Source organism: Ornithorhynchus anatinus, chromosome 10 (assembly GCF_004115215.2).
Source record: "Ornithorhynchus anatinus isolate Pmale09 chromosome 10, mOrnAna1.pri.v4, whole genome shotgun sequence".
Lineage (NCBI taxonomy): Eukaryota > Metazoa > Chordata > Mammalia > Monotremata > Ornithorhynchidae > Ornithorhynchus > Ornithorhynchus anatinus.
In genome coordinates, this window is record NC_041737.1 from 12333707 (window position 1) to 12358171 (window position 24465).

At 41.5% G+C, this 24465-nt stretch overlaps 1 protein-coding gene across 20 annotated transcripts in view; it reads left to right on the forward strand.

Annotated features, from left to right (window-relative positions):
* The window catches only part of PPIP5K2 (diphosphoinositol pentakisphosphate kinase 2), a 61120-nt gene extending 37133 nt beyond the window's left edge, over positions 1 to 23987 (forward strand). For 8 of the 20 annotated variants that reach the window (XM_029073911.2, XM_039913264.1, XM_039913265.1 and 5 more), the window contains 12 exons: positions 1895 to 2022; positions 3260 to 3374; positions 4744 to 4851; positions 4938 to 5054; positions 6090 to 6263; positions 8660 to 8833; positions 10120 to 10189; positions 12092 to 12211; positions 13109 to 13171; positions 18378 to 18521; positions 19712 to 19825; positions 22203 to 23987. In XM_029073911.2, coding sequence (XP_028929744.1) covers positions 1895 to 2022; positions 3260 to 3374; positions 4744 to 4851; positions 4938 to 5054; positions 6090 to 6263; positions 8660 to 8833; positions 10120 to 10189; positions 12092 to 12211; positions 13109 to 13171; positions 18378 to 18521; positions 19712 to 19825; positions 22203 to 22321 — 1446 coding nt within the window. In that variant the 3' untranslated portion in view covers positions 22322 to 23987. Of the gene's footprint in view, positions 1 to 1894; positions 2023 to 3259; positions 3375 to 4743; positions 4852 to 4937; positions 5055 to 6089; positions 6264 to 7829; positions 7947 to 8659; positions 8834 to 10119; positions 10190 to 11731; positions 11767 to 11798; positions 12040 to 12091; positions 12212 to 13108; positions 13172 to 18377; positions 18522 to 19711; positions 19826 to 22202 lie in introns of those variants that run through there. The other 12 variants (XM_029073913.2, XM_039913267.1, XM_039913268.1 and 9 more) reach the window with 12 other exon arrangements.
* Positions 23988 to 24465: the final 478 nt, after the last annotated feature.

Below are 24465 nucleotides of genomic sequence, written 5' to 3' on the forward strand. Positions count from 1 at the left end.
TATGGTGCGTGGGAGTAAATGATCAGTGCTAGCTGTTACTTTTGTTTTTCTGCTCTTAGCAACAGCTGTAACACGCATAAGATTCTGAACCAAGCAAGAATGGGTAGGTAAGCCAGTCTTTCACTTAGTGTCCTAACCCAGAATATGCTGATTATTCAGTTACTCTGTGAGCCTTGCCCACCTCCCCCACCCCCAAATGATAAACCAAAATGCTGCTTTTGAAATTTAGAAGTAACCATCCCCTCATGGCTTGAGAGGGACTCTTGCACCTTCTGCAAACCCATTCGTTAGCTTAGTCATTCAAATAATCAATCAATATATCCTGAGCGCTTGTTGTTGTATGCTGAGGGCTGTAGTAAGTGGACCTCTAGGTAAAAATAATACAGACCAACAGAACTTACTCCCACCTGCCCCTCCCTCTCCCTGGTTCCATCCTACAGATACTCAGTGAAAATCCCACAAGTAATCCCACTTGCCTCAGAATCTCAGTTCTCCTGCAGTGGATCCCAATTTTTCTCCCATAACCTTCCTGATTCTGAGCTATTAAGGAATCGGAGACAATCACCATGCCCCTTTCCATCCCCAGCCTAATTTTACTTTGAGTTGTCCCTATCCCAGACTGATATTCTCCAGCAGAGATGTCTTCAAAATCCTCCTGCCTGACAGACTGAAGAGCTTCTCTTAGGTCTGAATCAGGAACCCCACTAGAATAGTTTTCAGATTCCCAGAACTGGAAAACTTAACCTGCTGAAACTCCTTGCACTTCAGTGGGCAGTCAATTTATAAAAAATGAAGTAGTTCAGGAGAACTGTTCCTTTAAAGTGCTGTCAGAGTGTGAGATTGATCACTACGTGGAAGTTCATATGGTGACTCAGAAGTTTGTTTATTGAGAGGATCAATCTGTTTTTATGTAGGCTTCAAAACCAATGAAATCACTCCCACCACAGTGCTGCATTTGTTGTTTATGAATATATTCATGACCCCTGAAGTCAAAGATGCAGGTTCCCTGTATCTATGCTAAATGATCATCCGTGGTCATGTGGAATTTTCAAGTCCTCCTGTTTTGTGTGGCTGTGGAGGTTAAGCCTCTATCTGACCCTAAATAGTCTGACAATCCCTTTGCTGCAATGGGCTCTTTTTATAGCAGTCAACTTTAACTTTGACTTGTATTCACTGATTCATTTTATGAATTTAGTCCCACTTTATTCCCCAGTCCATGTGATCCCTTTTTTTCTAGACAGACATGTCTAACTCAATATGGGCTCTGAGGTTGTAGGCCACCTCTGCCGAAAAATGTCAGCAGCAACTAGGAAGTAGGAGAGTAATTGATGCTTCCGCCAGCAGGAAGCTTCCTGCCCTGCAAAGGGAGACTGGTCAGTTTCTCTCTGATCCACCTAGGACACAGGACTCCTGTGCTGAAACTAACAGCACCGGAGAATGGGAGAGGTCTCGGTGTGTCTCTCTGTCTTTTTTTGTTTCCCTCTCTTTCTCTCTCTCCCTCTCTCTCTCTCTGTCTGTCTCATCAGAGATATTCATTCCACTAGTTCTCTTTCTTGAAAACATAAATAAATAATTTCTGGGTAGGTTTTTTTATGTTTCAACCAAAGCTATCCCTTTCAAAGGAGTAGGGGACTAATATTTTCTACTAATGTTGAAGCTTCTTGGTCATTTCAATTGTTGCATCAGCAACAGATAACTTTCTAAATAGTTTATTGGGTTCAGGGAATACCTTGTGTTCGAATAGTTCTGTTGCAGAAGTTTAATTTTGCTTTGATCAAATATATGAAAAATAATTAAATATCTTCACGAGTCTCTTTCTTAAAGATATGCTTTTTAAGCATGTTTTGGTAACTAAACTTTGTTCTAAAAGTACTGTATCCCTTTTTCTGTTTAGGAATATGGTATATCAAAAGTTGAAAAACTAGAGATTGCCAAAGGCTACTGCACTCCTTTAGTTAGGAAGATTCGCTCAGATCTGCAGAGGACACAAGATGATGACACTGTAAACAAGCTTCATCCTCTGTAAGAATTACAGTAGACTTTTAGCCTTACCCTCGTGCCTGTTACAAATCCAAATAAATGGTTCTTGTTTACTTGTATTGCCGCCATGTATGTTTAAATCAGATTTGCCGTGCCTTTAGAAATTCCTTTTCAGCAGAAATTTCAAGTAAATGGCTAAACTACAGATTCCTTAATGTTGTATAATTCAGTCTGTAAAGTTACCTTTGAATTTAAGTGGCTTTGTCTTCACAGGGAAACACAAATGCTAGTTTTCTCCAAAACAAAACCGCTAGCATACAGCTGGGTTGTCAAATGCTCTAGAATGGTAGACTATCAACATAAACTCAGGCAATGACTGCAACTGTTGTTTGGTTTTTCCTTCACTCTGATTTTTTTTAAAGAAAAAAAGATTGGCTATTTTGTGTCTCTAGTTCAGGTTGCTTGATATAGTTCACATATGTTTCTTCTAGCCATTTTCCTCTTAAAAAAAAAAAAAGTAAACATAGCTCAACTTGAAGTATATTTTTTTTTGCTGTAAATCTAAATCCAAAGTTCAAGATTTACTCAATATGAGGTTCATGTCCAGAGTCCACACTTACTGGTTAGAGTAAGGGGTTAACTTTTCTCATTCGTCTCAGTGACTGTGAAATAAATTACCACCACAGATGTTTTCTAGACATGTCTGTCTAGAAAAAAAGGATCACATGGACTGGGGAATAAAGTGGGACTAAATTCATAAACCAACCTTTTGGCTGGTTTATTTTCGCATTTTTCTCCCCTGAAAGATTTATCTGTATTATTATTATCATCATGATTATATTTAAGTGCTTACTATATGACAAGAAGGTAGGACATAGTCCCTGTCCCACATGGGGCTCACAGTCTAAGGGTTATTCCTTTCCCTTTTCTCCCCACGAACCTTTCCATATCCACTGCCTCTGTGATAGGAAAGGGTAGAAAAAATATCCAAGAACTGTGTCACCCAAACAAAACCGTTAAACTATTTAGGCCAGGCAAGGAACTGGCCACAAATACACTTAGTATGATCAGATACGGGTGTAGGATCTAAGTGCCTATCTTCAGAAGAATTTACCATGTTGGAATAAGATTAGGGCCAAGTATGTGCAGCTGAAGACTGGAAGAAGGATCTCACAGTCTAAGCATTCTTTTCCAAAGCCGTGTTTGCCCCTTGCTGATAATGGCCAGTAAATTACAGTTGTTTGGGTCTGGTTTAAACACAATTTACTTCGGATTTTAGGTATTCCAGAGGTGTGATGTCTCCTGAGCGTCATGTCCGAACGAGACTGTATTTTACCAGCGAAAGTCATGTACACTCTTTACTGTCCATTCTTCGTTATGGTGCCTTATGTGACGTAAGTAACCCTTCGTTAAAACTTGAATGCCAAATACTATAAGATATGACATATGAACGAGCCAAAGGTTTTCATGATGGGATTTTTATTATGGCTTTTCACTTTTAAAGTTTTCATTTGTTTACCGCAACACTAATTTTGTGATGGAAACAACCGGAGTACAGATAAGACTAGAGAAGGAATGAACGTAAGCCTCCTACCAGCTATTCCTTAACCACAATTATCACTTCGTGCCCACTGCAAAATCAGAAGGTCCTCCCTTTCTCCCTGCACTTGAAAGGTTTTGAGATTGGACTTGGGTATTTAATATGAAATATATAATATGCTTGAATTATCTCTTCTTTGCCCTTATGGAGCATTTGTTTATATTAATGTCTCTCTCCCCTCTCTAAACTGTAAGTTCACTTTGGGCAGGGAACGTTTCTACTAATTTTGTTATGCCGTACTCTCCCAGGACCTAGTGCAGTGCTCTGCACACAGCAAGTGCTCAATAAACACTAATGCTTGATTGAGCATACTAGGGGAAGGACTTGTATATCTGATTAGATGTGGGCCTTCTGAAAGAGTTTAGGCTTTTGGTAGAGTTACCTGATTAGTTTCTGTGTCTTGTATTTTATGCTAATAGCTAACAGTTGTAGCCTCCAGCATTTACTGTCATCTGATTTACTCTAATCTCTAATCTAATCTAATCAGAATGTGGCCCATTCTTGTTTAATGGGGGGATGGAAAAGTAGAGCCTCACATCTATGATTGAAAACAAGGAGCTGTCTCAAAAACCGCACCCTTCTTAGGCCTTGAAGACCCAAAATAGGGTTTCTGGAGCTAGGCTCAGCTGACAAAAGGTAAACCAATCAGTCACTCAATGGTATTTAGTTAGCTCTCTGTGAATAGAGCTGCTTCTCCTCTTCACAAGCATCCAAAGCGAAGATTTCTGAGGCAAAGACAGCTGTTTAACAAAGTCCAAGAGATAGTGTTTTGAGTACACACGATCTGCCTTACCGCATGTGTTCAATATGCATGTTGGCTAGGATGTAATTAGAATATGTACTTCTGACAAAGTGAGCGTGTTGGGCTCAGTGTGTCGTGGCATCAGAGAAACTGCTTGTGTGCACGTGTGGCATCAAATGGGTGAGTTCTACTGCATGAGTTTTCTTTAAGGTGTCTCAAGAGCACAGCCCTTGCATTATAGAAGAGGTAGGTACACCAGAAAACTGTACAGCTGTTTAAGATTTTCAAAAAGCCAAATAGTGCTGGGAGATATTGCCAAATTCCGCTGAATCCATCTTGTTGGTCAGAATTGAAACAGTTCCAAGTATTACAAGAGCTCTGGCAAGAGTCGGGATGTTTTTGACATGTAACTTTTGTTCAGGAATCTAAAGATGATCAATGGAAACGAGCTATGGATTATCTCAACGTTGTCAATGAACTCAACTACATGACTCAGATTGTTATCATGCTGTATGAGGATCCAAATAAGGTAATTGCAGTCCTTGCCAAGTTCTGTAATTCCCCAAATACAGTCTTTAGGTCCACATTTTCAAAATAGAATAATTTTTCTCCTAGGATCTTTCCTCAGAGGAACGTTTTCACGTTGAGCTACACTTTAGCCCAGGAGCCAAAGGCTGTGAAGAAGACAAAAATTTACCCTCTGGGTATGGATACAGACCTGCCTCCAGGGAGGTTAGTTGGAATTTTAAATGCTAGCTACCCAGTAACCTGTGCTCATGCTGTTGGGGTGTAAATTGAACTTTTGATTTTGGCAAGATTCAAGAACGGGTTTTTAAATTGGAGTATTAATTGACATCCATAGATCCACTATGAAAAGTCAGACATTTTTGTCTGATAAAATAGGAAATTTTAAATTGTATAGCCACTATTTTTGTATGTAATGTTTAAAAGGGAACATCTTTCACAACTAAATGTTTGCAGTGAAAATACTCAAAGTTCTCAATTAATTCAGAGGGTAGTATAACAGTGACCCAGATGTGGAAATGGAGACAGAGACAAGAGGGTTGCCCTGCTGCCAGAATTTGGTATTGGCCTACTGACAACTTGCTGGTGGGTTTTGAGAGCCCCTTTTGGCCTTTTCTTCTGGCCTGCAGAAGCCCACCAGAGCGCTTCTGGAGCATCTCAAAGCCAAGTTGAGGCCTGGGGGCCCCTTATTTACCTAAGGCTGGCTTCGGTTTTCTGCTCTGAGAGCACAGTGTGTGCCACAGGGGCCAAAATGGGTCAGTTTTGTGCCAAATCCTTGAAATTATTTAAAATCCTGGTTGGTATGATGAGTGGGATTCGATTATTGGAGTTTACCTTATCATCTTGTCGTAGATCTTGGGAGAGATTCTAGGATGTTAAATGAGAAATAGTGCTCATAAAGATAAGTAATGGCATTAAGTGAGCCAGATTCTTTCAGGGTTTCGCTACTCATAGTGGGTAAGCTTTTCTGAAGCTGCATTCACTTAATCATACCCAGGATTTAGCTTTCGTGTCATGGGGAGTCTGACTCAGTATGTCAAAGTAATCCCATTGTTTTAAATGAAAACACTTCTTTTTGCAGAATAGTAAGATTCGTTCGGGGAGATTTGCAGTCTATTACCGATGAAAAATTTATTGACACATTTTATATGTTTTGATTCTTGGTTTCTAAGGATAATTTTGTGAATTATTCCAGCCAAAGCTCATTTTTCACATCAACTCTACAATATTCTCTACCTCTAGAGTGATGGCTCAAAGAAATCCCCGCATAAAAATGATAGTGACGAGGAGCCACATGCTTCTAAAAGGGATGAACCTGATCGAGCCGTACTCATGTTCAAGCCCATGGTGTCCGATCCCATTCACATACACAGAAAGTCACCTCTTCCCCGATCTAGGAAGATTGGTACAAATGAAGTAAGTATTTTTTGTGCATAGTCTTCCTGCCCAAAAACTAACTATTGTAAAAAAAAAGAAAAGAAAATACAGCTTTAGCAGTGGGATTTAATGGAACTCTGGAGTTATGGAAATTCTGGATGGCAAATCTTTCTGATTCAAATCAAAGTCTCTAAAACAGCACATGGATGTATATGTTGGAATTTTAGAGTTTCAAGTTTTGTTTCAGAGGTGTGTCTGTAAAGGCGCCTTGTTTCACCTACAGCCAAAACTCCTTCAGTCTCCTATTCTAGCCCAACCTCCCACTGGATTAAATTGATATTTTTATGCACCCTTTTAAAATGGGATTTACTTAAGAGAACTTTTGGTTGGGAGTAGGGAAAAAAATTGCTTTATCAAAGTAGCAACTCACTCCAGTGGCACTGCAGTTTAAGGTAAGGAAGATCCAACTACCTGCCTGGCCAAATGAGAGCAGAAAGTTTGAGACATCAAGTCACAGTCAATAAGTGGTTTCATTGGCTTCACAACAGGGGCCCTAATATTTTTTTGAAGTGTAAATTCAACAAAATCGTACCATGATGAGCTCGGGAAAATTAAAACTTAAATGATCGGTGCTCCATTTCTGGTTATCACCAGTACACCTGTAGAATTAACCTGTATGTTGAAATTTCTAAATCCTGGCATGTCAGGGCAAATCTGTATACCTGGTACTCAAACTGCCAGAGACCAATATCGGCAAGATAAGAAAAAACTTTGAAGGTGGTCATTAAAGGCCATTATGGATTTTGGGTTGGTTGATTTATTGTTGTGGAGGGTTTTTGGGTTTCTTTTAGTACCAAATATATTTTTGAAGAGAATAGAATAAGCAAATAACCCTTTGACACTTTCTTTTTTTGTGTCTCTCCTAGTGTGGTTTGGTTACTCTCCCCAAATCATGGAAATGTTAACCTCACTGATCCCCAAAAGCTGAAACTGAATGTTTTCTGGACACTGGTTTTTGCCATGCTCCTTCCCTAGTTATTATGGCACCACCCCTAAAAAAGAGTCATTGCTTACTAACTGCAGGTGTAAGGGAAAATAAATTGGAGTTGAGATTTTTCTTGGTTCTTGTCAATAATATATTTAAAAAAAGATCAACTATTATAGGGCCACTTGCAGGGGGAAGTGTGATATTACAATTGCTTGATGAAGAAATAAGCTATTTAAGTTTTATTCCCAACTACTTCAATTTCCAACTTGGGAAATGGCCTGTTAGGCTTACCATTTAATTTAGGGCAGTGATTTACTTTCTTTTTGACATGGGATTAAATAATGTGCTGGTTGTTGAATCAAATCCCATTTCATATTGTAATATTTCCCTGGCCTCCTCTTAGCCCTGAAGGTCTCTGTGAAAGACTGATATATAAACAAAGTCTGAATATTGTGACATCTGTAATCTGCCAAAGTTTCTGCTGAAATTGCTGCCCTGATTAGGTGGTTTTTCAAAACTTGAAAAACACATTTGTAAACCTTATTTTCTGTGAAGTGCTTAACTAGTTGCTTTCAAAAAATTATTTCTATGCCATGCTAAACTTTTACTTCCATAAGGTAGACAATTCAAGTAAAACCTTGAAGACTTTTTCCAGCGTCCACCACCTCCATGGAAATCAGAAGTTTGTACTTCCCAAAGACACACAGAGAAACAGACTATTCTCTTCATTTGGTGCAAGTAGATTTTACTCTGTCCTCCCTGTCTGAAACCTGAACATGCAAACATGTTAAATGGGAATGTTTGCTGCATGTTTTGCCTACTGAACTCTGCAAAATAATCTTTGGAGGGGTTGACAAATCAGTAGCTTGAAAGTATGAATTAAGTGCAGTTTGGCTTCCTCTTATTCTGCTATGGAATTTTAATTTTTTTTGTTTGTTTGGCAGATAGTTTACATACATTTAAATCTCTTCACTCCTTAGCACCAAAGTTCATTAGTGCTTTGGATTAAGAAGTACATCCTGTACCACACAGTCTCTTGAAGTGGAATAGTTTAAATGTTGAGGGGGTGGGGGAGAAGAAAACAACTAGAAAATAGGAAAACTTGTCCTGTTTAATGAGGGAGGGAGAAAAACTATTAAGCAGTATGCTTGTATGGAACAGCAAAAATATCTTCTAAAATTTTTACCCTTGGGTGAAACTCGTTTTGTAAAGCCAAAATTTCAGCATGAAATTGGCCGAGGACTGAAAGTGTGGTTTCAAATCACATCCCTGATCGATATGTAGTCCCTGTGATTTTTTTTTTTTGAATCATTACTGTTTAATAGTTTTGGAAGAGTGGCTAAAAGGGTGCAAACAAACTGTATTTTTTTTTCTTTCTGATCATTTGGCTCTATTGTATCTAACTCTGCATGCTTTGCTGTTTTTTTGCCCCCTTTCTCACTTCCAGGAAGAGAGCCCCCTGAGTGTGTCTAACCCAGAGGGTACTGGTACCTGGCTGCATTACACCAGTGGTGTGGGTACTGGGCGTCGAAGACGCAGATCAGGGGAACAAATCACTTCTTCCCCTGTCTCCCCTAAATCATTGGCTTTCACATCCAGTATTTTTGGCTCATGGCAACAGGTTTTTAAACTTTACTTCATTCAACATTTTTACGCATTCAGAGCGACAGACTGTCTTTAAGGACATCTAATCCCTTGTTTTGAATTGCTTTTAAAGTGTACTGTCTTCCATTCGACCTTGAGTTGTGCATTTCAAAGGGCTTTTTGTTTCTAAGGATGTTGGAGGGGGAAAAAAGCAATTGCATGCGTTTCGCAAGATCTTTCCCGAATCTTTTGGATATTTCCAAGTTGCATTGGTTTCTTTGAAGAATTCTAAATCTTGGAATTAGAGCTTGACTAATGAAAAATTCTTGCTTTGGCTTAGTTGTCCTTTAAGACTTAAGAAACAGCAATGCTTAATTTGGAGAGAGGTAATTTTTTTAAAAAAATTCTACAATTGGCCAATTAAGTGCCATTTGAAATTAAGTTGGGAATTGAAATTTTTTGTACATCTCAGACATTTCGGTAGCCTAGCGTTAACTGTGCAGGAAACAAACTCTAGCACTAATCATTCTCTCCTTCGCCACTCCTTTATCTGGAGGCATCTAATTGAAGAAAAGAAATGAAACAGTACTTCTTCCATTGAGCTGGACAATATTTTGAAGCTCTTCAAAAGATGAAAAATCATTTGAAGTATTTCCCTAAAAGATTGGATTCAAAGTAAAGCGAATAATTCAGAGGGTAGTGTTTTTTTGTTTTTGTTTTTTTGCAGTGGCTGTTTTAATCCCAAAATATTGTTTTTCTCTTCCAATGGAAGGGGTGCTGTTACCCCTGATGCTTTCCTTTCTGAGAGTTTCAGTAATTTCCATCTTCCTTTTGGAAATTTAAGGAACTTGTTTATTTAAAAAAGGGATTATGGTCTCCATTAAGGCTGCGAACATCTAAAAGGTTACTGTTATGAGAACCCGTGCATGGAACAATAATCGTATGGTGACCTCAACAGTCTGTCTTTTCCTCTTTCGTGTTTTTCCCTTCCACTACAGGAGCAGTTTAAGACTGGGCATTTGATTTTTCTGTAAAACTTTTTACCAATCTATAAAATTGTCTCATCATCAGTCTTGGTTCATACATTCTTTCCATCTCGAATGCCTGCTCAGCCCTACCGCATAGCGGGGTCCTCCTGTGACTTGGACTCCCTTCAGTTGGGGATCTTGCATGACCTCCCGTGTCTCCCACCTCTCTACTAATATTTATCATACAGCTTATTAACCCTTGTCTGTCTGGAACAGGCTGCTGTATCCAGTGTAATGGAAGTTGTGCTTTGTGATGGATCTCTTTGGCCTTATTTCTTTTGTCTTTGTTGTCCAGGTGGTTTCAGAGAGCAGTAGTTACCTCCGAACACCAAGGACCCTGGTGGAACAGAAACAGAATGCTCTAGGTATGGCATCTAACCGAAGTCGCATTCTTGGATCTCGCGCCCAGATAGTCTTAGGTTGGATTCGGGGAAAGCAGGGCCAAACCCTGTGCTCTGTTGAGTACTTTAAAGTAGGCTCATTTAGGGATAATTGCCGGCACAGGGTTTTGTCAAAGCAAGTGCGTTTTATCACGTGATTTTTGAATGAGACACAAAATAAGTAGCCTGATTGAAGTTAGCCATGGTCTAGTGTGGTGTTTTTTGGGTTAGGGTTTTTTGATTTTTTTAATTATGTGGATGTTTCTGTTACCTTGTTGCTTGAAAGCAGAACCTCAGTCTACACAGTTGGTAGACAGTCTCACAGTTGGTGAGACATCTCACCTTATTTTATCTGTGAGTGAGAGAATGTTGAGACCCGAAAAGATACAACAAAAAATCAGCACCTTCCCGGCCCTCTGAAAGAGGTTTTTTAAAAAGCTTTCAGTTTGGGGGATGGGATGTCTGTGGTTGGTTTTCATTTGTTGCAATTCTTCTGTTTGATTGTTGCAGAGTGTCACTGTTTCTTTTTTAATGATTGAATAGCTCAATCTAATATCAGTTATTTTTGGAACAATGAGCAGTCGGAAATGGAACCAGCCTTAGACTTATTTACTGTGATCTTCCTGATGTGTAGAAAATTAGTTTTACCCCTCATGGTTGACAAGCTAGTAGGAAGTAGTGGTGTTTTGCTATTAAGTGCCGCTTGTCTATAGGTTTTTAAACTGTAAATGAAGTTCATGTTAAACTCTGCTCACTGTTATTGCAGAATGGATGTATATTCTGCAGTCTTTGTGTTAAGGTTCTGAACTGTTTGGTTACACCTCAAGCCTTGCGGAGATCCTCTTATTCCTATAACTCTCTCTAGTCAAATGCTTTGATCTGGTGATCTTAATTACAGATTTTAATTTTCCCACAGTATCTTGCTCGAACTGTGTATAATCTTCTCTTCCTTAATTGATGGAACATTATACGAATGGTGGAAATTGATAAATTTGTATGCCCCGGTGAAGGTTTTGCTTGAGTGTAAAAGGCTTTTGCCACAAACCAGGCACCAGGTTTTTCTGATTTGTTATACATCACTTTTCCTTGGTTATGTGTTTCGTTGGGTGACTCAGCCCCAAAGGACTGCACCCCCCATTGGTACAAATTCCAAATAATTCAAGCTTGTGTATTTTTTTTTAACAAGAAACAACTGTTTGAACTGTTTCACATAAGGAATCTAGCCTTGACTTTGTCGTGTGGGGGAAAATGAAATCAAGGAGACCATTAAGTTAAGACAGCAGTGGAAACGCCTCCCATGATTATTTAATTTTTTTCCCTTGGGCACGGAATGTAACAAAGGTACTCTGTGGAAGTGTTTCTTTTATTTAATATGGCATTCTAAATTTAGAGACCTTGTTGGAATTCCCTCTTGCTAGTAGTATGATTTTTTTGTTGTTGTTGTTTGATATTATTTTTGCAAATTCTCAGATATTAGTAGTTAACCTCTATGATGTTTTTTGGTTGTTTTTTTTTTTAAATCATCAGTTTTTTCAGGTTGTGGATGATGCAGAAATCTTTTGATAGCCCTATTTCTTTTTTTTTTACCTTGAAGATATCTTGAAAGTTTTGTTTACCAAACCCGACAAGAGAAAATGAAATGGAATGCCTTTGTTAAATCCTAGTCCTCCCTTTGTTCTTGGGGCAAAGGGTATGGGGATTCATGGAAGCCCAGTAATTTACGATAGTCACCCCCACTGCCCTTGCCAGCGTATTCCGAACCTGAGCAAAGCCCTGTCCCCAGCTGCCTTGTGTGTGGTAAGAGCCGTGATAATTGCATGCTGCATGCATCCCAGTGGAATGGAGGAATACCTGGTTGTTGTATGTATTCTCTCTAACTCCCATCAGGGACTCACTGTGCGGGCCTGTTTAGCACCTCGGTGCTCGGGGGTTCTTCAAGCGCGCCTAACCTACAGGATTATGCTCGTACTCATCGTAAAAAGCTGACTTCTTCTGGCTGCATGGATGGTATGTGCACACCTGCACGCACACACCCACCCATGAGCATATACATCACATGAAAAGGCAAGCCTTGAGCCACTGACCTAATTTAACGGGAGTCCCAGAACTCTGCCTAATGTTTGGATTTATCGGTTCTCTCTCCTCTACTCACAGCTTGATCTAGGTTTGTTGGTGTTAATTGTAGTTACTGGCTTCTGTTATACATACACAGTGGGACTGCGGAACCACACAGCATGTGCATCTTTTTTTTTTTTGCCCCCTCCCCCCCTCCGATAAAGTGATCTGAAAAGAGAAATGTTTTTCTCATTAATAATTTTAACCTCTGTTCCTGTTTTTCATTTAATCACTTATTGACATCTAGTAAAAACATTGCCTGAGGCTTTATAAGAAAAGAAGAGAAACGGTCAAACTGTTGAGGTTCTAAGTTCCTAACATAGTAGACTGAAAAATTTTAGGATTTTAAATATGGTGGGGAGAACCTCTTGCTACTGCATTTTAGGTTTCAGATGATCTTTAAGGCACGTAGAGACCCATTAAAAGCAGGACAGGAATTTCAAGGAGACTCTATGATCCTCTCAGGTCTAACTGCATTAAAACAACTTTTTCTCACACTCCACAAGTTTACTTTGGCTAGTGCAACTTTGTGTATACCAGAATTGCCAGCTCATCCTGCTTTTCCTTCTCCCGTATACTCCGTTAAACACCTTGCGGTTATCGGCAAGCCTGTTTACTTCCTTTAACCCCTATTCAGCTTATATCCCTTTCCCGTGATCTTTTCTGCATGCCACTTGATTCTAACTTTCTCATCTTTTTTTTTTTTTCTCCCCTCCCCCCCACCTTTTTTAAATGTCCCTCTTTTGGTAGCTGTTATGAATTTCAGGTACCTGTTTTTCTCTTTCTCAGACGCCACACGTGGTTCTGCTGTTAAAAGGTTTTCTATCTCATTTGCTCGACACCCAACCAATGGTACGTTTTGCTTTTATTTTAAAAAGATACTCCCTTGCTTCATTCCTCTTTATTTTTCTTTCATTTCAAGTTGTGGGGTGTACAGGATCACTCATCCTTCCAGACTTGGATCACAGCACAGTTTCAGCCTGTCATTCTTCATCCAAAATATCGATTTGGCCTAATTCCCCTTTTTACCTTTCATCCTTCAAACCGGACAAGTCTGCCAATTTACATGAAGATCACTTGCACTACACATCAGTTTTTCTTTAATGTTAGCCCTTGAGCATGAATATGGTAAGAGGTTGATGCTAAAAAGCCTTTTACTTTTTTCAGCATAAAAATGATCAAACCATCGACATACTTAAATGAGAATTGAACATTGATAGCTTCTTAATCCTCAGTTGTTTTGACATTTATTTTCCTTCGATTACATTTTCTGGTCATGACTTTGTTCCACTGAGACAGTCGAATCAAGAGTGTAAAATTATTAACCGATATACATTCTTCTCAGTGTGGACACTTGAGAGCTTTGTGGGGCCACAGTGAGTACTCACTGATTGACAGTAAATAATCTTTTATTCTCATAATTATAAACAAAATATTTAGGTCGGGTTATTTTTCCTCTGAATGAGAGTTGTCGCTCTCCTGTTCCACTGAAAGTCAGGATTTCTTCACTTGGATTAAATTTGGATTACACTATTTATTTATTTTTAAAGAATCTGTGTGGGGGTGGGGGCGAGGGGTTGGAGTTGGGTTGGGGGAAGTGTCTATCAAATCTCCTCCTCTAGCAGAGCAGTTCCATTTCTTGGAGACCTGATGGCAGAGATGGAGATTTCTTATTCATCAAATGATAAAGTACCAGATAGGTTTTGAACAAATTGTACCTTAACAAGCAAGAGTTAGAGTTTCTTGGCTGAATTAAAGCCATCCAAACTCCTAAAATTCTGCTGAAGTCTTTGCCACCACTGGGAAATTTGGGGATGGGAACCAGCTTCCATTCTACTCTCCTCTTAGATTTGGAGGCTAAAAAGGCATAAACTGATTTGATCTAATAACGTCTTACATATAGGTTTTTTTTAATGCGAGTTTTAATCTAAATTCATTTCCAAGCCATTTTTCATAATTCTGTGCATGCTATTTGCATCCCTTTGAATGCTATAAACATATTCAAAGTTTCCATCTGTTCTTAATTTTTTTTAACGTATTTGTGTTGTCTTTAACTGTTCTCTGGCTTCTCTTTTTCTCTTTTGCATTTATTATTTCCCTAACTTTAAAGTTATTTCAACCATACCCCATTTCATAAACTTACCCATCTCCTTAGTTCAAGGAACATGATGCAGCTAGTATCTTCTCAGTGCTTTACCCTAAAATGTGAGGGTCAAAACAAATGCTCCTCCTTTTTCCTCTGAGGAATATCTAGACTCTAGGGGTAGGTTTTTCATGCTTCTAAACCGACAGCAGGAGGGCTCTTTAATGGTTTCAGAAGGGGAAAAAAAAATTATGGTCTTTAGGAAATGAAACTTTGAGGTAGTTTAAGGGCTAATTATGAGGATTTCTTTGTTTCACTGGATTTAGATTTCAGACAAGTTTTACTGGCTTATTTTGACAATTCCTATACATCTGAACGGTAAGTTTCTCTGGTAGTATTATTTTCAGACATTTGCAAAAAGCTAAACAAAAGCTTGACATCCCCAGCTAGCTGTGGCATACGTACACCCTGTGGAATTTAGGGTAGCTGGCTTCACCATTCATCCAAAACAATATCCAAATTCTGGCTTTGAGGTGTGAGGGTTGTTTTAGAGCAAGAAGAATGTTGATCCCCATGCAGGCGATAAGCAAACACTGACCAGGGTGCCAGGTACCTAAGAAAACTCTGGGCTCTTTATGACATTTAAAACTAAACTAGATCTTTCAGATAGAACATTCCAAAATACACGTCATGGATTCTGTGGACAGGGAGAGGTGAACAATTTAACACACATGTGATAAACTGACTTAAGTCCTCTGTGGCAGAATTAGGATAGATGGGTAAATCCACTTACGTCATTTTTGGGCAGAAAAAGGCTAAAAAACTCTGAAGAATATTAAATTTGTGAGGTTCTTTGAGTTTCAGCCTTGAAAGACCTGGTTCGAAGTGTGTTCAACTTTAAAGGCTCATTTCCTCATAACAGAATGATATTTCTTAATAAGGTTTAAGAAAAACTCTTTCTTGTGCCCAGGCCTATTTGAGTTCACAGTTATTTACCTATTTCAATATAACATTTCTCTAGGCCTGTCAATATGGTTAGTGCGGAGGGAACCTGGTAGAATTTTAACTCTTATTGCCATTTGGGGAGTCCAATATATGTGCAGTTTATGGGGATGCAAAAAAAAGTCTTGCATGAAATATTGCATTTTTTAGATTTGGAAATTCTGTACCAAACCCACCTATTTTCATGCCTGCAGTGAAGGTGCAGCTGAGAATATAGGAGGATTTATTATGTAAGGCCGCGTGGTGGCCTGTTTTGCACATGAAGGTCAAATTGCTGCCTGAAACATTCCTGTTCTGTTTCATATGAACCCTGGCGAAAACTTTGCAGCTCCATAAAACCACTGAAAGTACTTGCATGATGAGAATGGACCGTGTTTTAATGCAGAAATTTTCTAATAAAAAAACCCATACAAAATCTGTTAGAAGCAGGAATTGTTTGGTGGGAGAGGGCTTTCTCAGGGACTTTTAGTTGAAAAAATCAACTTGACAGAGAACTCAAGTTAAAAGAATTATTAACTCTGAAGAGAAAGTAAACTTCAGAAATTTGGGGAAGCTATTACTTTTAGGAGGGTGCGGAAGTGATTTTAAAAGTTGTAAAAGGTTTTTTTAAGGGCACATTCTGTGTGTGTTTTTTTTAATCCTTTTGTTTTGCTGTATTGAACCACATGTGTGTAATGGTCTCATAAAATGTTTTTCTAATGTGAATGTATCTTAACTTTTAACTCGGTTCAATTGCACTCAGGCTGCAATTCACATTAATAAGAGTGATTATTTTAATTTGATAAAGGTAGTCTTAGATTCTTGAGTTAAAATACAGTCACGTTATTCCCATTTGATGTTGTCTTAACATTCAAAGCGTTATTTTGGGCTTTGGCCAGGAAAAATATACGTTTTGAAATATTGACTTATTGTTCTTATATTTTAATTCTTTAATTAGTCATTTTTATGCTTCGTGTATCTGGAACAGGTTGGCATGTCTACCTGTCTTCCACTCGTTTGATAGAATTGATGTACCAGGCAGGACTTATTTATGGGGTTAAAAACTAGGTAATGACTTGACCTCACTTCCTTTGAATGCCACCAGATGTTGAGGCATTTGCTTGTGGTCCACCCCCTCACCTCCAGACCGGCAGGCCTTCATCCAGGACTTCTTCCCCGCCAAGGTGCCTGCTGGCCCTTGCCGTTTCTCTCGTTGCCACCAAATATAACTGAGAGTCCATGTCTGGATGCAGGCGGGGTGGCTGAAGAAGGTAGGGACTAGGTAGTCCAGGAAAGGAGACTGGGGTGGAGGAGGAGGTAGCAAATTTTGAAGAAGACTATATCACTACTGACATTGAAGTTCACCTGGGAGCGCCTCTTTGTCTGAAAAGACCAATGCAGGATCCACTTCCTGACCTTTTGGGGCACACAGGTTGAGGAGGGGCTCGGAGGAGGTGGGATTTTTATGTTAGCTTTAAATATGGGAAAAGTTGGGATCTGTTGGATTTGAGGTGGGAGTTCCAGGCAGGGTGATCAAGGCGATGGAGGTGAAAGACAAGAGGGAGTTAGAGTTAGCGTGGGGAGGGGTGAAGAGCACAAGTTGCCGAGTAGTGGATAAAGAGAGCAGATAAGTACAATGGGGGAGAGTTGATGGAGACCCTAAAAACTGATGGAGGAATTTCAGATTTGATGGAAAGGGAATGGGAAACCCAGGGTGGTCACTGAGGGCTGGGGAGATGTGCGCCCTGCAAAGCTTGAAGAAGACAGGCCACCTAGCCGGGTCTGTTAGAGATCCGAGCGGGGAAAGGCCGAGGGCAGGAAGACCTGCAAGGAGACTTAGATAAGTCACTGGTGGAACAGGTTTGAGAGTGATATTTTCAGGATAGAAAACAGGAGGCGGGGAGAAGGGAAGGACAACAACAGGAGACAGAAAGGAGGGAGCGGTAAGAGGAAAAAATAGGCCCCAAAAGACATGTGAGTTGATCTGGAGGCAGATGGTCCAGGAGCCAGGGGACAGAATCCGGGGAAAAGAGAAGAGATCCAAGGGAACCTGAAAGGGAGGAAAGGCTAAGGGTGAGGAGGCTGTAGAGGATCAAGAGTGAGGAGTCAGTCGTATTTATCGAGCACTTACTGTGTGCAGAGCACTGTACTAAGTGCTTGGGAGAGTACACAGTAACAACCTAACAGAAACATTCCGGGGACAGAAAGGTTTGGCGGAGAGGATAGTGGACTGGAAGGGGAAAGAGCTCGGGGGGCCTAACAAGAGAAATGGAGGAGAGAAGGCAGAGTGGGGGGGGGGGGGGTTGGTGGAGCTACAGGAAAAAGGTTGACTTTCCTGCATTTTGGAATCATTCCTGATGTTTAATGTATTTGTATCTTAATGTTATTTCTGTTTAAAGCATATATCTACTGGAAAAAAAAAACACACTGTGTCTTGGAGTGAACTGACAGTCCTTGAACCCTTTTTCTCCAGGGGATAAAAACCCTGACTGTAGGAATCACAATGGAGAATTGTACGTTACCTTTTTTCTCCAAGGGAAAAATGCCCTTGACCGTAGGACTCTCACCGGAGAATTGTATGCTTTGTGATGTCTTCTTTGATTTTATGTTCTACAATTCTTCGGTGTCTGAATAACAGTTAGTGGATTAAAGTGCTTACTATGTGCCAAGCACTGTACTAAGCCCTGGGATAGTTGCAATATAAGCCGATCTGGGACAGTACCTTTCCCACGGGGGCTAAGCGAAACCTAGACTCTAAATCAAGATGGAGGCCCTGAGGATGTTTTAGTGGGAGAGTCTGTGTGTGGTGGGATCTGGTGCCAGTACCGTTTGGCGCAATGTCTGATGTCATGGTTTGAGATGTGTGGAGTGTTTACATGTTGTTTAAAACAAAAAAAAGAAATCAACTTTTTCATTCATTCCTGTGCAGTGGTCTTCTTCCATTTGCAACGACTCCTTTTCTTGCTTCCAACGGTGTTTTTTATTCTGTTCCAGGGTTTGAACTGTATTCCATGGTGCCTTCTATCTGCCCTCTAGAAACTCTACACAATGCCCTATCTTTAAAGCAGGTGGACGACTTTCTCGCTTCAGTTGCCATGCCATCAACCGACAGTCGGCTAGAGACACCGTCTGCTCTTTGTAGGAAAAAGTTATTTTTATTATTTGCATGACCTAATCTGGGCCCTGAAAATAGCGTGTTAAATATTTAATCAATTATGGGTCTTAAAGGGATCATTTGACTTCTTGAAAACTGACTTAGTGAAACATTTTCATTATTAAGCATCCTGTCTATTTAACCAAGTTCCCCAGCTCTGCCTGAGTTTTGCTGAAAGTAGTTTGTTTTAGTTAAAATAGATATTAATCTGTTATTAACTTTTTAGGGGCTTTTTTTCCTCTTGAAATTTGTCTTTGAGGGTTGTTTGACTGAAGCCATATTATTAGACGGGAAGGGAGGGGATGTAATATAGCTCTGCACACAGGCGTGCCTTTGAATTGATAACATTGCTCACTCAATAGTCTCTTCAGGCATCATAATGTAGTAATGCTCGAATTATTTGAAACTCTTTAAATTGTTTTGCTTGTAATTCTGGGCAATGTTAGAATGAAATTAAAACATTTCATTAACATAAAGCTGGGCTTCAGGAGTCAGTGAGAGGAGAAGGCAGTGGTGGGCTGCAGCTGGGGAACTGATCCACAAGGAATGGAAATCTGGCCTTGTTGTAGCGAGGGCCCTGATTATGGCCAGGAAGTTAATCTGCTGCACTTTACACCGCTGAGCGTTTTGGGTGGTGTGGGGAGTGGAAGGGGGTTTTGCTTGTTAGATGTAAAGAGTGGCTTATTTTTTCTTAGGGCATTGAAGTGCTTACTGTGTGCCAGGCACTCTACCAAGCGCTGGGGTAGATAGAAACTAATCAGGTTGGACACAGCCCCTGTCCCACATGGGACTCTCAGTCGATCCCCATTTTACAGATGAGGGAACTGAGGCACAGAGAAGTGACTTGCCCGAGGTCACACAGCAGGCAAGTGGCAGAGCCAGGATTAGAACTCAGGTCATTCTGACACCCGGGTTCTATCCACTGGGCCACGTTGCTTCTCGTGGCCTGGGAATATTTGTATAGAATGCAAGTGGTCATCAGACTGAGTAATCTCTGTTGTATTTGCTCTTTTATACAGATTCTGATTGTAGAAGACTCCAAATTAGGTAGTGAGGCCTAATTTGAATTCTGCTTTGATCAGACTCTGTGTATATTTAGGATCAGTAGTAAATGCATTGAAACAACTGAAACCAGGAAGCTGTTTTTTATTTTTTATTTTTTTTTGTCTTGTAGCCTCTCCTTCATGTTCTAGTCCACATTCTAGAAGAAAAATGTCTTTAAATACTTACACTCCTGCAAAGATCCTCCCTACACCTCTTGCGCCTGTGCAGCATGGGAAAGCAGCCGGTAAATCAGCTTTATGTGAGATTTTAATTCTTTTGTGGCTGGCTGACAATGTAGAATAACTTGCCCTTTTTCAGGTAAAATTCTTAAAATCTGTTCTGAGATGCAGAGTTTTGTTCAGTGACGTGTCCAGTGAGGTTTCTCTTCTCCCAGTAGATGACGATGCTGAAACTGAAGGCTTACAGGCCCTTCTCATGTGTGTGAAATGTTGCCTGTCCGGAGGGTGGTCCCCATCCCTTGCATCTCCATACCCCGGGTGCCTCCCGCCCCTCCTTCCCCCTTCCCCAGTTTGGGCTGTACAGCCAGGCTGCCTGCAGGGAAAGACGGCCAGCTCCGGGCTCGGTGCAAGAACCGGGCCAGGATAATAATAATAATAATAATTAATAATGGTATTTAAGCGCTTACTATATGCCAAGCACTGCTGTAAGCGCTGGGGTAGATACAAGGTAATCAGGTTGTCCCACATGGGGTTCACAGTCTTAATCCCCATTTGACAGGTGAGGGAACTGAGGCCCGGAGAAGTGAAGTGGCTTGCCCAAGGTCTCGTCGTCCTCACCGTGGCCTTAGAAACTGCCCCGTCCACATTCCCCTGCCACGGCCCAACCCAGACTGGGTTTAAGGGGTCCCGCCTCCAGTGGAGCAGCAGAGGTGCCCATTTGAGCCTCCTCCCTAATCACTGGGCTCATCATGGCCCAGCCAGGCTCAGCACTCCTCTCTAACTCCCCCTTATCCTTGGGGCCTAGCACGGCCCAGTTTTCTTCTTTTGTTTTGGGTTTCTTTCCTCCTAAGATAACTGGCATGCGCCCTTTCTCTGGCACGCTCACTCCCAGTCTTTCTCCCTCCTGACGCCCAACACGTAATGGGAAAATGGGAAAGTAGACACGCCCACAGTGCAGGCGGGGGAACTCAGAATCCCTCAGGGAAGCAGGTGGGTTCGGCTGGGAGCCCCCCCCTTGGCTTGAGGATTGGGTGAGCAGGGCGTGGAGGGCTCTACTCTGTTAGGGATGGAACCGAGAATGATTATGGTACTTGTTAAGCGCCTACGATGTGCTAGGCACCGTTCTAAGCGCGGAGGTGGATAGAAGTTAATCAGTTTGAACAAGTCCCTCTCCCACCTGGGGCTCACACTCTTAATCCCCATTTCACAGATGAGGGAACTGAGGCACAGAAAATTTAAGTAACTTGCCAGAGGTCACACTGCAGATATGTGGCAGAGCCAGGATTAGAACCCAGGCCCTTCTGACTCCCAGGCCCGTGCCCCATCCACTTAGCTTTGTTGCTTCTTGGCCCATTTCTTGCATCCAGATTGGTCAGGGAGCGGTGCCTTTATGGCCACGCATGTCCCTTCTTGGAATTGACGCCCCTAAATTTGGGGGCGGGGGGAGCAGGGAGGACGGGTTGGGGCAGATAGGCTGCAGACAAGGATTGGGAGGGAAATAGGTGGTGTGTATCAAGTCCAAATCTCGCAGACAAACAGTACTGAAAAGATGACTTAAAATGCTGTTTAATTCCTACCAAATAATAGGCAAGAAAGGGAAAATTTTTAGGAGAGTGAGAATAAGCAATGAAAGCATAAAGGCAAATGATAAATAAAGCACTTCTATCAGGGGCTGGAGAGATGCCATCAACTCCCCACCCCCAAAGGTCGGTCGGGCTCCCCCCACCCCGTCTCTCACTGCCTCCCAGCCCCGGTATAGAGGAAGGACCCTCAAAGTGTCCGGCCAGTTGTAAAACCGGCCACCCCACCCCTCAAGGAGTTCAAATGGTGATGCTGCTCTTTGAGGAAGCTCTAATGAAACTTGGGTAGAAAACTCCCTTTTTGATCTCACGCCGGCAGGGTGGCTGATAGATCAAACCCGATGGCTCTTTCCCTAAGGAGCGAATGGGGTTTTTTTGGTCATCCTTTGGGTGTTGTAATATCACAAGAACCAGAATGTAAAATAGCGTTGAACAGCAAAATATATGGATTTTGGTTTGGGGGTGTTTTTTTGGTTAAGCGCTTACTATGAGCCAGGCACTCTAATAAGCACCAGAGTAAATTCAGGGTAATTGGGTTGGGTACCGTCCCTGTCCCTCTTAGGGTTTACGGTCTTAAGTCCCATTTAACAGATGAGGTAACTGAGGCACCGACAAGCGAAGTGACTTGCCCAAGTCACACAACAGATAACGTGGAACGGGGATTAGAACCCAGATCCTCTGACTCCCAGGCCCCTGCTCTTTCCACTAGGTCGTGCTGCTTCTCAGTATGTCTTGGTTGGATATTCATCTCAATATAGGTTTGCTATTAAACACAACTCTGAGCTCATGAAAGTAGATGCCCTTTGAATGTGCTTTTTATCTTGTAAACTAATATTTTCACATCGCTTGTATTTTTGTTTAGCCGGAACCGGTGGGACCTCTGGCAAATCTCCAGCTAGTACCTCATCTCCTAAGCAGAGTCCACATGTCCGAGGAGAGGACAGAGCGACTAAAGACAAAGCGACTAAACCGAAGAAGTAAAATCCTTCAAAGAAAACCGCAACCGGTATTCCAGAGAGTTGTATATCGGCCCGGGAGGAAGAGCGTTTAAACTGAAAACTGTCAAAGCCATCCATTTCTGTCTCTGATAGTGCACTCGTTTATACAGTTCGAAACATTGTTCAGAGCTGGAACACGTTTTTGTAAATATGCAGGTAAAAGGGTCTTTTGTCATTAACTGTCTTGAAATATTTAAGACAAAGGTTTCCTGAAGCACTCGAGTGTCTGATGTTTACCATGTGCCTGTGGAGGGTGGGAGAGGCATCAAAGTCTCAGCCTTACGGGTGGTTTAATGCCACTGATTTGAGGGTCTGGGATAGCTGCCACAGGGAAACCTCTATTATCAGGGGATTTTAACTTGGCTGTGAAAACCTCTGGCTTTAAGATGAAACTTGGCGGCCAAGATTTCAACCTGAAAACGCTTTTTATTTAATTACATTTCCAAAGAGAGCTTATCGACCATTTAGGTTAGAGTGGGTTTGTTGTTGTTTTTTTGTCGTTGTTTGTTCTTTCTCAAACGACCACATATGCTGCAATATTTAGACTCAGATGGGTCAGCAAAGGACGGGACTTTCATCCATCCTTCGCTCCGAATCATCTCAGTTGGCAAGTCTCGACAAGGTCAACGTTTTTCATCATCTCAGAAATTGAAAAGCCACAGTCCTACACACCTGTTTATATTTGTGTACATTCGTCTGTGGAAAAAAAGACCTCGTTTATTTTCTTATAAGGAACGTTTTTGTTTATCAGGACTGTGTGGCTTTATTTAAGTCTGTATAAAAAAAAAGTCTCGGGTTTCGTTTCAAGGGATGGATTCTGGCAGTAGAAATTGTAAATAGCAGTCACCTAGCTCACGGTGGTGCCGACCCTTTTCCTTCTAAGGAACTCAATCCGAAAAGTGGGAACGGCAGCGTTAGCAGGAGGGAACTGCGTGATGGGCTGCAGCTACTCTCCAAACTGTGGTAGGATCTAGCTGGCTTCGGCACCCCCTCGCGTATTCACACCATTGCAGTCCTCAGCTGGCCGCGCTCAAGGGATGACATTAAGAGAAAGTCAGTCTCGAGCATTTTAAAAAGGAGCGCTTTTTAAAATCTAGTTTCATAGAGCAGTTGTCTAAAATCGGTGTGTGTCTGTGGCTTCGTCTGTGATAGGAAGAATCATTCTCATTCCCGTAACTCTCGGCCTCGGTGCGTCTCTCCGCCGTTCCAGCGAACGCACCACTCGAAACTATAATCCGAGCATTCGGGCATAGTATTAATACCGAGAATTCCATATATTGCAAGTCCTCTAACTTGTAGCGTCGTGAGGGCTCCGAACTTCAAACCGACATTTTGGGAACAGACTTTCCTTAATTTTGCAGTGAAGATGGGTGATGTAGGGAACGGCTCGTAGAAGACAGGTACAGTAAATGCTGGCGTTCTTAAAGGTACCAGATACAAACGATTCCGTCTACGGACTTGATACGTTTTGCACTCTGACATTCGGTCTACGATGTTGGAATCTGTCGTCTCCCATCTGAGTAGTCGTACGTTGGCAGGGTTTAGAGGCTGTTGAAATGAAATGTACTTACCATTCCATTCCCTCCTGTTACGGTGGAAGGGGCGGGAGGGGGAAGAGTTGAGTTGAATAAAAACGATTGCAGTGCACATCTGCACCTGTTCCTTGAATTGGAGGTTGATTCCCCTGTGTGGGAGGGGATTGGAAGCTTTGGGGGACCTCCGGGTGGGAATGTGACTCCTGAGACGCACAGGAGCCCGTGGTTTTGGCAGCCTGCTGTGACTCAGACCACCTAGTTTTCCACTCCTGCGTGCGGGAATGGGTATGTATCGTGGGGAGGGGGTGACGGGGCTCAGCGGGGGAGACTTGGTGCTTGGAAGGCCCATTTCGGGGGGAGGGTAGGTAAGGGCGGTGTGTGCTCCAGGGACTATTTCAGGTGAATCCTTGAGGCCATGTGGAGAGGTGCCTAAAAAATTCAACACTCCCTGAAATGATTTACGATGATCGATTTCTCCATATATTAGTCTGCTTTTTCCCCCTCAACACAAAGTAACAATCAAAAAATCTTGGGCAATTTTTATAGTTTTGTGTTTTTTGTTTTTTTTAATAAAAAAGGATTCCTAGCTGAA